The following is a 17,722-nucleotide window of genomic DNA, read 5'->3' as shown; positions in this document are numbered from 1 at the left end:
CATATTCTTTCTATCTATAGAAACTTCCTTAGCTTTTCTTTTACTGCAGATTTATAGTGATGGGTTCTTTGAACTTTTGTTTGTGTGAAAGCATCTCTATTTTGACTTCATTTGAGAGAATATTTTTGCTGGGAAGAGAATTGTATTGGTATTATTTTTCAGTCCATCCAAAAGGTCATTCCATTGTCTTCTGGATTCTCTTCATTCTGTTATTGTATCAACTGCCAGTCTCATTGTTATTCTTTTGAAGATGATGTATTTTTTATCAAATGATTTTTCTTTCCTTTGACTTCATTCTTTTGAAGATGATGTATTTTTTATCAAATGATTTTTCTTTCCTTTGACTTCACTGCTATGTGCTTATTCAAACTTTCCTTTGTGTTTATCCTAACTAAATAATTTCCTCAATAGATGCCTGCTGTTGTTTTCAGCTTTTTAAAATCCCTGGCGAGTATGTCTTCAAATGACTCATCCCTCATTTTCTTGATTTCCCCTCTCTGCTCCTTTTGGAACCACAATGCAATGTGTGTTAGAGGTATTCACCATGAACAGTATGTTCCTTATATTCTTTTTTAGCTTTCTTATTGCATTTTCTCAACCTATTGAATATTTTATATTCACATATCCTCCTCTTTACTAATCTTCTTCTCTACTATATCTAATCTACTGTTTATTCAATCCATTTTGTTTTTAATTTTAGCTTCTGTATTTTTCACTTCTGGAACTTCCAGTTGATTTTTAATATATGCCATTGCCCTTCTGAAATTCTCCTTCTTGTCATCTTTTTTTAAAAAAAAAATACTAAACACAATTATTTTAAAACCCTTGTGTAACAACTTCCATATTCGTGCCAGCTGTGACCTGTTACTACTGTCTGATTTTTCTCTGGGTTCTGGTCATTTGGTCCTGGCTCCAGCTATTCTTTTTATGAAAAGCCAGGCCTGTGGCTCAAAATGTAAATATTTTCATTCTGTTATATTTTTCCCAAGGTAATTTACTTTTTTAATCAGGCAATTGAAAAGGAGGAGAATCTATTCAGGAATTAGTACGAATTGATTCTGAATCTCAGTGATTTTAAGTCCTGGTTAATTTTACTGTTTCTATTACTAGGACATAGTCCCTTAGGCGTCTTCTTTCAAAATTCAGTTGTTTAGCAGGCCTTATTCTACTTGGTTTACTCTGAGCCTTACTTTTTTGTCCATCTGGCACTGTGAGACTACTAAAATTTTTGCTTGAGAAATTTTCTCATTTCTCATTGGATTCTTGTATTTCTGATTCAAACTGCTTAGAAATTGACAGGAGAAACTCCCATCTGTGCCTTTCCTTTTTCCAGAATATTATTCCGCATATTGAAAACACCTTGGTTATTGTCATAATTTCTTTAAACTACTCTTTTTATTTAAGAAAGATTTTTACAATATTTGTGGTTAATATTGGTGTGATGGTGTGATAAAGCTACTTCAACTGGTCAAGAAAGAAGTTTTTCCAATATTATTAATGTTTAATAATAGAGTATGTATAGGATTGAAAATATTCAGTTGTCTGATAGGTTAAGTAAGATGAGAACTGAGAACTGACCACTGGTTTAACAATGTGGAGATTACTAGTTACCTTGTCAGGGTAGTTTTGATGAAATAGTAGGGGAAAAAGGCCTGGTTGCATGGATTCAAAACAGTTGATCAGAAGAATTGGAAAAAGCAACTTCTTATAGACAAATTTTAAAGAAATTCTCCTGTAAAGGAGTATAGTCAAATATGGTAGTAGCTGGACAGGAAGCAAGATCAGAAAAAGACTTTTTTAAAATGATGAAAGTAACAGTATGCAACTATGATGATGAGAATGATGCATTGGAGAGGATAACAGAGATTAAAGAGACAAAGTGAGGGAAAGGGGTGGGGGGAGAGAGAGAAAGTGTTGGAGTGATGTCCTTGAATGTGGGAAAGAATCATATCTAGTATACAAGCAGATTTGAGTTCATGACCTGCTATTTCCCAAATTGTGCTTTCTTGATTACATGATAAATTTTCTTCAAGCTAAAAATAACTGAAGCTTGACTTTTTCTGAGTATTAGTGGAGAAAAATAACGTCACAATAAGAATAGGATATACAGTATCCGGGTGAAGATGCTTGATTAAACACAGTATATATTTTCAGTTCTTTATAAATATCTAATAAATGATGCCAAGAAGAGTTTGTTTCTAGGAGTTAAATCTACCAAAACAGAGATCAAAAACGTAGAAAATATTTGAGAAACTGGAATGAATTTGAAAGATTTCTAACTGACCTACCATAAAGCGCAGTCCTAGGCTGGCAGTGGGAAGGCTGAGGAGAAACTCATTTAGCATGTCCCCCTTTTATACTTTATGAATAGGATTCTAGTTGGTCTCTAGAGTGTTTTCCCATCTCAGAAGAAAATGAATTATTCTCCTGAGAGGATATGAAGCAGAGTGTCTCTGAACTGTTGGTCACCACGCAGAGCTGAGGGTAAGAGAATTCTACTGAGAACAGGGTACTTAAGAAACAGGTACACAGTGAATGTTGAGAGTCATATATTGTAACCTTATTCAGCTCTGAGGGTGCTGTCTGCCAGGTCTTTGCTCCCTAGGGAGGAAACCAGGGGTAGGAGGTAAGGGACAGTTGTCCTGGGGATCTGATGAATCTAAGAGAAAAGATCTAAATATGGTGACCTTAAGAGTCTACCAAGGAAATATCCTGGCCAGATGACCTAAATGTGAAGACCAGTAGTTCAAAAAGCCCCATACTTGATCAGAGCTTTTTATAAGACTTTTAGTGCCCCACTGTTAAATATGAGCAGACAACTAAGATTGACAAAGTATTTTTAGACACTTCTTAATAAAGGATAGGAGTTAAAACAAAGGAGAAGAAAGCAGTATGAAACAACAAAGACTATGCACAAAAAATAAACTAGAAAAGAGGAAAACTATAGCAATATTTTCAGAAGAAGAGGAAAAAAAGCAAGATGATACATGAAAGAACAGCCAAAAAATTAAAGGACACTTAGGAATTTTTTTAAAATATCAAAAACAAAAATACCATAAAAGATCTGGAATATAAATTTGGGAAAACCTTCTAGAAGGTAAATAAAAGAGCCATAAAACGGATATAAGGAGAGAAAAACAAGCAAACAAAAATATATATAATACATATATACATGTAGATGAATTGTATCTACTACCTAGCTATATATAATTAAATAAAACATAATAAATTATAGATAGGTACATACATATACACATAAACTCAAAGTTATCAGTTTAAGAAATGTAAGTATTAAATAATAGGAATTTCAGAAAAAGGAATGGAATAAATTATTATTCAGGAAGGTATTCCCGAACCAAGCAATATGAGTTTCCAGAGTGACAAAGTACACCAAATGCCTGATATAAAGGTAAGTGGATTTACACCATTGCACATCATTATGCAATTGTGGTCTCTGGGGAAAACAGACTTCTAGAGAGAGGAAGGAAAGATGTCACAAACAACAGGTCAGAAATCAAAATGGTTTCAGCTTTCAGAACAGAGTAACATGCCCAGGTTTCTGAAGGCATGATTTGCAATGCGGAATTCTATTTCCAACTAAACAATCAAATGTAAACATAGAATAGACATTTTCAAACACGAAAGATCTCAGAAAAATTGCATAACTCTTCATTGTTTTCTTAAAAATCCATTGGAAGATGCGTTCTACCCAAATGAAGGAATATGTCAAGAGAAAGTCATGGTACTTAGGCAATTAGGCTTCCCGCACAACCACAGATAGATATTGAAGGGAGACAGTTGAGATAGAATTGAGAAATGAATTGTTGTCAAATGCATTGAAAACTAAGCAGACAGACAAACAAGAAAATTACTAACTCTAGAGAAAGCAAGCACAGGAAACTCAGAGCTAATACTCCGAAATAAACCCTGCACAGATAAAACAAACCAAGAAGAAAATCAGTGTGGTGACATCTTTAATTCCCCATCTCCAGCAAGCCAGAGATGGAGGAGTTTTTAATGTTTATTTACGATACTTTTCCTCTTTATGCATATACTTGCATTAGGCTGGGCTGTTTTATATTCTCTTAGCCAGAACAAGATAATCTGCTCAGACATGTATTTTACAGATTAAAATCTATATGCAGCACTTGGTATTTGTATTATATTCCACCACAGACAGAATATAATTTAATTCCAGTGCACAAAGTAACCATGTTCAATATATTACAGTTTCCCTGCAGTTACCATTACCCATTTATCTTCCACTTCAATGTTTAAATGATTTAGAACAAATATTCAAAGGTTACCATGAATCCCAGAATAAAAGAAACAAATGAAGAAACATTTGGAGAAAGTAATTGTCTACAGTTTGAGTTGTCTAAGTAAGAAAGCAAGTCTAAATATCATGCAAGGTAACACTGAAAAATTCCCTAGCAAGTAATAATGTAAAATGTTAATACCGATCTTCTATATTAGCGAGTAATCAAAACAGACACTGACATCTATTTAAAAAGAGCATGCACTGTAGATTCTGCTTAATGAATTAAATATCCCAACTACTCAGTTTCAAGGTGGTTAATATATTTTAGGTAATGACTATTTATGGCATCATATTAATATTTCCTATAAATAGATAATGTTCACTCAGTCCTCCAACTATAACTTTATGCTGGGTTGTAGTAAAACATCAGGTTGAAGCAGTCTGTAGTTTTGTAAGAGATGAAAATAGGAAATATTATTTTGCTTGGCTCCAGGACCTAATGGAAAGAAAATGTTTTCTTCTGAACATTTACATTGGGATAAGGAGAGATGAAATGCAAGAGGGGGGGAAGCCTGAAGAGGAGAATCTGTCAATTCATCTGATTATTTTCTCCCGTCTGTACTCCCTTGTCCTTATTCCTACCCCGTTCCTTTTTTTGACTTGAAAGAATTTGCTAACTGCTTCCTTGAATATTCAGGATCCATAGACTGAAAAAACAGAGCTTGCATCTGAGGGTCTTTTATGTTGTAATAACATATATTATTCTTAAAAAAATGGCACTAGATCTTGAGTGATCTCTGTGTTAGTTCAGAAATAGAATGCCCAGGCAACAGAGGTGTCTGATTTTCTTTAGCCTCAGAATAGAATCAAGAAAAAATTACCAAACTTCTAGTTTCTAACCAAATACTCAGGGCAGAAGTGTGTACAAATTTGAGAAGGAAACAGGAGACAAAGGTATTTATAGTTCAAGATATTTTTACTACACAGACTAAAGCTACTGTTGGCTAAAGTTTTGTTTACCTTTGTTCATTTTTAATAAAAACAAGGTTGATAGCTAGCAGTTTAAGCTGAATGATGGAAACCAGATACCAAAGAGTATATACTGTATAATTGCATTTGTATGAAATCTGTGGCAGGAAAACAATCATAGCAGTAGTTGCTTCTGGGGGAGGGGTGGGTTAAGAAGGAGCATGAGGCAAAGTTCTATAGGATGATGGTAATGTTCTGTATCTTGGAGTTTGGGGTTACACAGGTTTATGTATTTGCTGGAATTCAGCAGAAGTCTGCTTTAAATTTATATATTTCATTATATGTGTAACATTTACCTCAAATGAAAAAGAGTATAAATGAATACTGAACTCTGTTTAATAAATGAAAACTAATGTTTTAATGGGAAAATACTAATATCTGTAAATTATTTTTATTTTCTCTGAACTTTAAACAATGTCACATAAATATGTCTTATGTAGTTATTATTACATAAAATTACTGGAAGATAAAATAGAAGGAAAAAAGACATCTGCAACTTAATAACACAAGGACCTTGACAAGTACTTTTAGCAACCTATGCCTCAATCTCTCCTTGTGTAAAATGAAGATTTTGATCATCTGCTTCAAAGTGTTGTTCTGAGGTTTCAATGACATGATATACATAAAGTTATCTATCACAGTGCTGGAACAAAGTATGTATTTAATAAAGGATACTTAGTAATGATAATAAACAATACAACATCAGTCACAGCAAAAACACATTAAGATCTCATGCTTGTTAGTAAGAGTACTAGTTAATCAAATTCCAAACTCTGTGCATCCTACTGCTTTGAGAAGTGGTTTGCACGCATCTGTCTGGCCTCTCTAGTTGTCATAAACCATGAGCTGTACACCCCCTGTTTTTATTGAGGATAAATAAAGCAAAACATTAACCAGTTACAGGTTTAATCTCTTCAGTGAACAATTTCTTGAACAATCGAAAAAAAAAAGGTGCAAACCTATAATTAATTAATACCTGTCCTTTACATTATATATTGTACAATGTACAGTTTTAAAAAACTGCTTAACATACCTTTAAATATCATGAGTGATAAATGTGCTACATTTTTAAAAGACTATGAACTAAATTGTTATGAAGACCAAGATAATATTGGCATTATTTTGCTAGCTTACCTGAATGCTTTTTGTTTGTTTTCTCCTTTATACTTGAAAAGATTATGAAATTCATATCTCAAGAACTCACTCAGCATTATGTTAAATATTGGAAGGGGAAAGAAAATTTCATTTCAAGCCAGTATAAAAATTTACTATATGTATTTTTCACCTTAAAAATACTTCCATTAATCATTTATACAGTCTCCTTTCTATTAAAATGCTTTAAATCATTCTTTGCAGAAAGTAGGGTGTAGAATTAAATATTTGGAGAAAGATATTAGCAGTATTGGGAGACTTCTCTGTAGCGGTATTTGCCACCACTGCAATATGACAGTTATATTCCATCGCGTCTTGTCATTTCTGTGAAACTGAATTTTTGGTTTACTCAGTAAAGCTAGGCTTCTCAATACACCTGTCCTCAACACCTCAAATCCTTTAAACTGCTGTGTAAAGCCACAGAGTTTCCAATTATCTACCTATCTTGGTATGACTCTTAGTGAATGTAGAACCATGTTAGTGAACACCGTCATTCTGCTGGAGAAAATGGATAGGCCACTCTCTATGCTACTATAATAAAGACTTCTATCACAAAGAATAAACAACTAAATGAGCAGCAATAAACTTAATTTGCACATTAGATATGCTTTTCCAAGTTCCGACATTTCAGTTGAAAATAATGCTGAAGCAATGAGGCCTATAATTGAACATCCAAAACTTCTCCAGTGGGGAAACAAAAACAAATGTTGCCTGCAAACAAGATCATTTTTATAGCCTGCTGTTACTCTGCTTTTTAATAATTTTCCAAATGCCAGATCAAATAATTTCCTCTTTTATGCGATTTTCATATACCTCTTAGTGTATGTACACATTGTAATCTTAAGTCCTCCAAAATGAAAACATTTAAACTCTCTTTTCTTCTGATTCTGTGTATGCGCTTATGGAACATGTCCTGAAATTGCACTGGGCATCTTCTGAGGCTCTAGCAAGGCTAGTGCTAATTGCACTCCCAATGTTTGAATGGCAAATTGCTTTATCCTGCTGCATTAGTGAAAGAGAAATTTCTGACATACAGTGCAGATAACCTCAGAATCCTCTTAACACAGATAAACCATATCAGCTAAAAACTAAGCTAGAAAATATCTTACTCTTGTAACTATTCTCTTTTTACATGTTATCTAACAACAACACTTCTTGCATAACTGGGGCTGATAAGTGAATTCAAGGAAAGATGATTGTTTTATCAGCTTTACTGAAATTTCTCATTTGCTCCTTACCACCCTATTACCAATGAGGTCACTATAAGCTGATTTTAGTTTGAGAGACAAAATTACATTTGACTCTCTAATGACAATCAGATGATTATTGTAGACAAGAAAATACAGCACACACACACAGGTACCCGTCACACACACACACATACATATACACAGAAGTATTAAGTCATTTTAACCATATGGTTGCAGTCTTAATAGTCAAGAAAATGGTTGAATCAATGCATTGTATTACAATTTCTTCTTAGACTAAAGCTTCAAATGTTTAGGTAATAAAATAATAATATTTTGGCAATGATACATTCAACATTCCCACATGAGAGGGAGTTAGAGATAACAGTCTAGTTAAGAGGATATGCTAATGGTAGGCTTATCTTAGAACTATACTTGTATGGAAATCCCCAGTTTAATAAAGATTATACACTTTAGACCAATAATAAAGCTAACTTTCTGAAGATGTTCTTATCCACACTGTACATATTTTGTGTTTATGTAGTTTTTACACGTGTGTGTTACTATGTATGTATGTGTTTATATCACATGTAATGTTAATTGTCAGTGGCAAAGAAGCAAAAAATCCCCAAATCTCCTTAAAATGGGATGTGGCTATTTCATGAAGGTTAAGCATAACAAACACGATTTCCTTCCCACTATTAAATATAAATGATGGAAAAAATAACTTGATATTCATGCACGCTGACATATAGCATTTTTGTGTATGCAAATCATCCTCAGGTATTGTGCTGAAAATAACAGAACAGTGAGCTCTCTCCATGAAGTCTTTAGGATTTTCATGTATCTTCATATTTGTCCCACGTTGTAGAGAATGGAGTTCTCTATGTTTATTAAAATTAAATAACTAAAAATCCTGAAATTGGGAAAGTGAGAGCATTTAGAAGTTTGTTACTTTCCTTAGATGCTCTTTGTTGCAAAGTATTCTAAGTGGAAATACTGAAAAAATTGAAAACTTTCAGATTTTAGAACAAAGAAGTCAGGATAGAAATTATCTGTGAGAACTAAGGGGAATAAGAAAAGACTCATTCACTGAATCAATAAATACGTACTGAACACACAGAATTCCCAGGACTGTATTAGGACTTGTGAGTTCCCTGCCTTCTTTATGTTTCTTTTATAGAAAAAGGGAAAGATAGAAAGAAAATACACGTAATAAGTGAATTATATCATTTATAAAAGATGAAATGTGCTACAGAATAAGGAAAGAGTAGAAAACATGAAGGCGACCAGGAATGCAGATTGAGATAATTTTGTTTCAGTAGCTCCAGCAAAGAACACTGTAAATAAACAAAAACGCACCATGTTTTAAAATTTGAGTAACCTTATTTAGTTATTTTCTTACTCATAGAGAGAGTAGAGTACCTGAAGATGATGGATTCTTATATGGACTATCCCAAAATGTATCTCAGCTTGTTTCTGTCGTAAGAATTAGCAACCTATCTAGTGAAAAACACAGCTAAGTTTCACTTCTTAAATATCCAACTGCTATCTTTAGAACTAAGTTAGCAGCTACTCCTGAGTTTTTCATATTTATGTGAGTCTTCTCCTTTTATGTTTCTTCCATTAATTACTAATGGACAGACAGCATGATGGTGCCAGAGGCTAAAGAAACATTAGAGGAAGAAAAACTATCCATATAGCTCAATCTACATTTTTTTCCCTTAATCTCTGGGAATACATTATTGTATTTTAGCAGCAAAATAATTTGTCCCTGCTCTCCCATCACCAGTTTCTATGTAAACTGTCTTTGAGAAACTTCACTTCTACTGTTGATGTCTTCTATCCTTAGTATCTCATATTTTCATTCTTGGATTTCTCCATACCTGGAAAAATTAACTGCAATGTCTTTTTATCCTTTACTATATTTTAATCTTCTCCTGTAATACAATGAATGCATTCCACCTGCACCTTCTTAATTTGAAATGAGATAATGAATCTCTTTTTTTGTTGCTTTGTTTTCCTTAATGGACATATTATTTCTTTAAACATAAAACATTCACACATTTCAGCACCTGGATATTACCAAAAATTTGCTGGAGAAATTCCCTATCATTAAATATAATGCATTTTCTGAAAGATTAAGACCATCTCTGTCTTAAAAACCTGATGATAATACAATTTTAAGAAAGTGAGTTTTTCAAAATATGCCACAATAGTTGGATTTTGACACAAGTTCTATCAGTTATATTTCCCCTGGGTGTTTCAGACAGTTGTTGACATAATGTAATAGACTTGAGAGAAAGTTGGCAGAAATATCTTCCAGGGATAAAAGGAGGTATTTATTTTCTTTGAGACATTCTAAACAATAGTTGAAGTGTAGTAGCTAACCGCTTTTTATTGAATATATTTATTTCTAATAGAAATGATGATAAAGCACCGATTGCTGAATTTAATCATTTGGGTTTAATTAGCTGCTCCAATTCCTCTATCAAGGCAATCATTTTTATCATCCAGGAGGCAATGAAATGATAAAAGTGACATGGCTTCCCCTAAACATACCAATTTTATGAGCTGAAATTTAATAAAGAGAAATAGCAAAGATGAGGAACAGATACGTCTAATACTAATTATGTCCCTTGGTGATATAAGTAGGTACATTTGGATTGATACTAGTTTAAAAGTTTGAAGAAGAGGATATTCAAGTTTATCATCCCAAACTGTGTGAGCTCATCTATGTTCTGTGAGGGAATATAATGACTTATATGGACACTAATATTTTAATTTTTTCTCTTTGGAAAGATCTGCTTATTAAGGTGGATGCAAGAGAGTCTGCATTTTAGTAGTCATGCACGCGGAGTTTTATATATAAACTGATTATGTACTTGGCAGCCTTATATCCAGGTAAAATTTCCATACAAAACAAGAGTTTCTGAAGGAAATTTAACCAAGAACAATACCCACTGATGTCTTCAAAACCATGGTCTCCCCACACTAAGGCATTTGTGAAAATCCAAAGATTTTAGGTGCAGATTTTAATTCTGACTAATTACCCACTGGACAGAATTTCAACTGGCAAGGTATTCACATCTACCATGCTATCCCACTGCCAAAGTGAAGCATGCTATTAATGAATATGGTAACATAACTCTTAAATTGTGAAATCAAATATTTCACATATACTGTATGATACAGGATTGACACTGTTAGAGGTCATGATATGCATACATATCTCCAACATTCATCAAGTACAAATGAGGATAATAAAATACCTTTTACGACTAGGCTGCCCGTGTTCTTTGCAACACCAAACTGATTTGTAGCTATGCAAGTATATGATCCAGCATCCGACCTGGTAACGTTATATATCTTGAGGCTGCCATCCTCTAAGAGAAACACTCTAAAAACAAAATTTATAATTAATGGAAGTAAGGCTCTTTAAATTTGGTAAGTCTTAACTACTTATTTTCATTTTAAAGCATTACTAAATCATGGGTGTATTTATTAATATGAATATTCCTTGCCTAATTCTGCTCTTAATTTGAGCAATCTCTGAATTTACATATTAGAATAGATGACATTTGCTTTTATCCTGACACAGTATTGATAATTATAATGCTATAACTCGAATTATCATTGCAGATTTCAATGCACGTTAAAAATGAAATGAGTGCTTGATGTTACAATGCCCATTTGCTTGATTAATAACAAATGCGACTATTTACTATGCATTTTGAAAAGTCAACTCTCTGGTGAAAACTGAACTTAACATTAGAGAAATGCCAATTTTCACATTGTTTATTTGTGGATTTATAAACCTGATCTTACTTAGGACTCTCAGCCACCAAACAACAGGATTCTCAACCATGACAGTATTTGTCTGTGCTAGTGAACTGAAGGAACCATCCATATGGTTCCATAGCCATAGGGCTGAGACCAGTATTGTCACACGGTCTGTCTCATCGAAAAGAGTAAGAGGAGGAATAACAAGGATGAAGGCCTCAAGAATCAGAGTGATTTAAATATTTCTAAAATACCTGAAGTCATATGGTACACAATGGAGGGATAGCTGTTTAAGAAGTTCCAGTCTTTCGTGAAATTATTCTTACTAATTTTTTTCCTGAAGCTCAGAAATAGTTAAAAGCAAACATCAGGACACCATTGCAGTCAGCAAAAACCCTAAGATTGGTTTCTTGAGAAAATCACCATAAAATGTTTTAATCAGGAGAGAAAAAAAAAATGCCCAAGTTGATGTCTTATAAATTTAATTAACAACCTTCTAAAATCACTAGTGAGTGGGTATTCAGGATTCTACAAATATAAGTGATGAAAACTCATTTGTAGCAACAATAGTTTTTAAGGAAAGAAAAGGAAGACAATTGGCATGCATAACACATTCGTTAACAATAACAAGACAGTATTTGTGTCATTACAAACATATCCTTATTTCTCTTGCATGTATCTATCAGCCAATTTTATGAAATTGGCTGAATTTTATGAAACCAGCTTCTGAAGTTGTGTTTATTATTAGGGACCATTTCCATATTTGTCATGAAGTGAGTAGAGGGGGTCACAATGTGGGTTTAGAATGTTCCATGGCACATACCAGATTTTTTTAGCTCATTATCTTGGCATAGTCCCCAACAGTAGATGTTTGATATCTTATTTAATTTCTGAAATGTCTAGATTTCTTGATCCCAATTTACATCAAGAATTGAATCATACTGTTAGTGACACAGTGAAAAAGCTGTTCCAGTATGCAGCAAACTTCTGGCCAAAACCAGTTCTTTATCCAATTGAGTTTTTTTTTTTTTTAATCTCTATCTTTTGGGTGCATTATTTACCTCTAGAATTTACAAATAACTAAGAATTTTTCAGCAGTACAGAAACATTAAATTTTGCCAAAACATTTTTTTAAATGTTAAAAATATATGCTAAAGGCCATCAGACAAACTTCTCAACTAGTAAAGCCAGTGTTTATATGTCATGTAATTCTTCACTTGACTTTCAGAAAAGGACAATTTATATAAACAGTGGTTTGATATTACCCTGAGTTCACCACCCTTTTCAGTCTCATTGTATATGTTCAATAATGCTTCTTAAGCTTAATTGAAATTGTCATTGCTGAAACTGATTATTTCTTTTCAAATCCTAATCAGTCATTCGACATTTGTCAGGGTTGAGATACTCAGAAGGCAAACTAAGACTAGGAAAAATTAAAATCTCCCCAAGACTTGACAGCTAATAAGCATTAAACAGAGAGTGAATTGAAAGTTAAACTGATTATCACTAGCAGGTTTTAGAACCGTCACTTTGCCTTACTCGCAGTAAATAATTCTGCACATTGACTATGAGAAGCTCCTGTTGAGTCATCATTAGATGCCCTTAAGATAGTCTTATGTGTTTGCTTCTCAAAATATGTTGTCATTCCAGACCTACTGAATCAAACTTTGCATTTTAACGTGATTTTCAGTCATTGGCATGCAGAATAACATTTGAGAACTTTGTTCAATTCATTGTAAATCAAATTTTAGCCTGTAAAAATTATCTTCATATCTAAATAAGAATCCATTTTTCATAAGATCAATATGCAAAAATGTGTAAAATAATAAAAAATGAGATTTCAGTATTTTATAAAAATATCCAAACTAGTAACCAAACTGATTTATCATTTATTAAAAATAGATGATTAAAAATTAATTTTCCACAGTGACCTAGGATATAGAAAGCCCTAGATTTAACTATAATTAGAGATTTTATAATGTGATAAATAATATGAATATTTCAATTTATCATTTTTTATTAATAAGAAATATTAAAATATAGTAGGAAACTTGATCTGTAACACTGTGGATAGACTCAAACTACCTAATCATAGCTCTAAATTTATGAAGAATAATTAAAGAAGAACTATTAAATAAAAGAATTTCCAGTTCTGTCACATACAAAAACATGACTTAGCAGAAACAGTTTAAAAAAAGGAAAGAACACCCAACTAACATCAAACCGTATTAAACAAACTGAACAATTGACATTTTCAGATAAGGAAGTATGCACATGTAAAAATTAGCTGTAACATTTTAATTGATGGTTATGGTAACATTCATAGAGAAAGATAAAGACTGATTTTTTTTTTCTATGCTTCTTTTGAAATATTCTAAAAGATACTTTAAAATGGTACCAGGAGAGTTGGAAAGGGCATATTAATAAAGTATATTAATGTATTCTATCTTTATTAAATAGAGACCTCTCTGGTATTTAAAAACAAAACATAGCCACAAGTATAGATAAGCTCAGCTATCTGAAAAAAAAATAGGGAAACATTCTGGTGATAAAAATGGAGATTTTCATAAATAATTAGCAAAGAGAATATAAGTTACAGAGAAGAAAGCAAAAGAAGAAAGTGATTGATTACATACTATGTATTTAAATTTAGACTTAATACTGAGGTTATACTACTAATGAAAATAGATCATAAAAGCGTATATGAAAATGTCTGAGCACCTTGTTACATGGTAAGACTTCTAAAAATGTAATAGCAATTTTAATGCCTAATTGGAAATAAAGCAATGCTAAGACTTTTTTTTCCTTCTAAATTTATTCAGCAAATATTTACTAAATACCTGTTGTGTTCAAGGCAATAGGTATGTGAGAAATAGAGAACATTAATGTCAAGGATATTCTTTTCCACAATTAAACTCATTGGTCAAAATCCAGTCAGATGGTGAACTATTATTGCAAGCTAACTCTGCACAAGTCCTCTATGAAGTGCATAGTAAGTGTCAATTGAATCCTTAAGTAAACCTCTGGGCTCGCTATTGTTATCCCTGTTTTCCAAGTCAGGAAAGTGAGACAAAGAAATAAGTAGGTACCTCAAGGTACCTGCTGAGTAATGTAGGGGCAAGATTCCAAACACGTTTTTCTCTTTAGACCAGGAAGCACTTATTTTAGCAAGTAATCTTTCACTTCAAGTTTACAAAGTATAGTTTAATAATAGTATAGTCACTTAGAGCATAAACTTTGGCGTAGTGTATGTATATATACATATATAAATTGTGTTTACATAGAATGATCTTTAAAATTAGAGATTTTTAATCTGACCTTCAGGGAGTCCAATAACTCCCCAAAATGTGCTAGAATATTTGTGTGTGTGCATATATGCACACTTTCTCAGGGTTCTAAGCTTTTATAAAATCTTTAAGACAAGTTTGATATCCTCTACTGTGGGAGAGTTTTCACCATAAGCATGAGGTAATAATGATGGTGACACTAAGGATTATTTTTCTTCTCCTCTTACACTGTCCTATTAGTAGTGAGTTTTTAGCAAACATGGAATTTGGGGTTAAATGCTTCTAACAATAGAGAAAGAAGGAAGTGTTTTGTCACAGTTCAGTGTGAGCACAGGGACCTGAGAGGTACATACCAGGCTTTTTGAAAGGAGCCTAATGCCTGAAAGACTGTCCCCAGCATTAAGTTTCAAGGCCTAACACCCTTAATTGAATTCATGCCACTTCCTGTCTGTGTACTTGGGAAGTCAATCTTTCCAAGCCATACTGTTCTCATTGTTATTTTGGGAATGGAAATAGGGTTGTTGTAAGAATTGAATTAATTAAATGCTAGCTATTAATCTTATGTTTATTTTTTGCTGATACTAGTATTTGGCCTTTACTCTCCTCCGTGAGTCAGAAAAGAATTTTTAAATCTTGCTTTGGTTCTTCTACCTGATGTCTTAAAAAAAAAAAAAAAAGCCCTTTCATCTGACTGAACTCAGCAATACATTTTGTAACTTTAACTAATACATGGTTATCAGTCCCTGGAATGTCTTGATTTTGGGGTCACCAAGTTCTGATATTTCACTTACAGTCCATGTAGGTTTCCTCCTTAACTCTTCCTTTATAATCATTTCACAGTTCTGTGATAACACTGTTCCTCTCTAGTATCTACTCTCAAATACCTGCTTAGTTAGAATATTTCACCTGTTCATACAATCAAATAGAAAATGTTTCTCCAAATTACCAAAGCTTAGTATTCTATTTATATGATTAAATCACAAATTAAAGAAGTTGCATTTAAAATGTTCTGTAAAAATTAGAATTTAAAGACATTGACATATATAGATATATTATGACCACTCAACAATAGAAAAATTTCTAGTTAGCATTTGTAATATATCATGCTATTCCTCTAATTGCATTCTGGGCATTAAAAGTGGAAATTCAGACCTACGGGCTGTGTCTGACAGTCAGGTGACATTGGGAGATTTTATAGTGGCATTAGAAAAGTAGAACATGTAGAAAACTGAGCCACCAACACATGTAAACATTTCAAGGTTAACCGATAAGTTGAAGGCAGACTATGTAAAGTGATTGAATGTCCAACATTTCAATCTTCTCGCTGTCAGGGAATGTTAGTAGCATAAACGGAAAATAAAGTAATAGATGGCCTACCTATTTGCCTTCTGCTTTCATACCCTTTGCCTTCTACTTGATGAGCTATTGTGAATAAAATACTAGGAAGACAGACATCACATCAAATGAACTCAGAGGAGTCTTACCTGGAACGTGTATGTCAATTATTGTGTCATTCTAAGGAATTAAAGACTCATGTCAGATGTTTTTACCCTTTCTTTCCTAAGTTGCATGTGATACCTGTTCATTATAACCTTTATACACATAATAGAGATTAGCACTCACATCTCATATATCACTACAACTAACCTAATTATATCTGATCTTTGATTTGCCTGCATATAGAAAACAGATCTATATGTGTAGTCCCCATGTGCATAGAAAATGAGGGAGGCTCTGATTCTTTTTTTGTTTAGAATTCACCATAGCTTATTACAAAAATTGAAGACAAAGAAGATTAGCAATAGCCGAATTTGTTAAACTCAGAGAAATTAGGACATTGGGCAATTAAAATTTCTTATTGCTGAAACTAGAGCAATACTGCTATTTTTATAGTTAGATTATTAACTGGAGTATTGCTTCCAGTTCTGTGTAAAGATAATACTGTAGACCATGAAATTTTAATTGACTGTCTAATTTTACTGATATCTAGAAAATGTAAAATAGATTGGATTAAAATGAATTAGATAAGAAGTAGAAAAGTATGTATGAATTTTGACTCTGCACAATTTAGGTTTTAGGTAAAATGTCTCACTGGAATCCATTTTAGATCAAATATTGATATTACATTTTAATAATTTTAGCACCTGTTTATCATAGTTAAGGTGTAATATCTATGCTAATCTCATTTAATAAGCTATCTTTTAAAAATTCCTTATTTTAACAAGCTACAAAAATGATCAAAAAATAAGTAAATACCAAAACTTCCTCATTTAAGTCAAAGTAAAAGTTCTCTTTTCCATCTTTTTATGTCAAAAATTTTCAATAGCTCTCATGGCAGTTCTACACAGAAAATATTTCACACCTCTGACCAGGGCAAATTTAAATAATCAGTAGGTTATGAAAACTTATTTTATCATCCCTTATAAAATCATCAGTGTAGTAAAACAAAAATCAAAACAAACAAAAAACCCAAAGAACTCAAAAAAAGATTAAAAAAAGAAAAAGAGAGGCAAAATGAAGTGCCATCTCAAGAGAGAGATGATTGGGCACAGGAAATAAAATCTAGCCTCTCTACTAAATGATACTGATCACCTTCAGGAAAGCACAACACACTTAAAATCTTTAATCAGTTCTAAATGAGAAAAACACATACCAGAAGTTTTATGGAAATAATTCTTAAATGTGTTATTATCTCTTATTTTGTCTGCTTTTTAGGAAAGAGCACAAATATTTTCAGGGAAGAGTTGCTAAGTACCTAAGAGAAAACAAATGCTCAAAATTTGCAGATCTTTCTTAGAGTACATCCTTCACAGACTTGCCAGATGAAAACAGAGTCTCTTCCTCAAGTATCTAGCAGAAGATTTGCACTCCAGTCTGCTTATCTGAATCCCATCCATCCTCTCAAGCCTGCTTTGATTTCCACTGAAACAGACACACCATATTCATGTCCTTAGGTTCTTTTGGCTGTCAAAGATCCAGGTAATGCAACCCTACCAGCAAAGGGGTAGCCAGCAGATACATCC

The 17,722-nt window shown here is 32.8% G+C and overlaps 1 protein-coding gene across 1 annotated transcript in view; it reads right to left on the bottom strand.

The window, feature by feature from the left end:
• The window catches only part of CNTN6 (contactin 6), a 146,751-nt gene that overhangs the window by 29,321 nt on the left and 99,708 nt on the right, over positions 1 to 17,722 (bottom strand). The window contains 1 exon segment of the mRNA XM_072940774.1: positions 10,902 to 11,029. Within this exon segment, the coding sequence (XP_072796875.1) occupies positions 10,902 to 11,029 (128 nt within the window).

Source organism: Vicugna pacos, chromosome 17 (assembly GCF_048564905.1).
Source record: "Vicugna pacos chromosome 17, VicPac4, whole genome shotgun sequence".
NCBI lineage: Eukaryota > Metazoa > Chordata > Mammalia > Artiodactyla > Camelidae > Vicugna > Vicugna pacos.
Note: the sequence above shows the minus strand (reverse complement) of the source record. Positions and strands in the feature narration are given on the sequence as shown.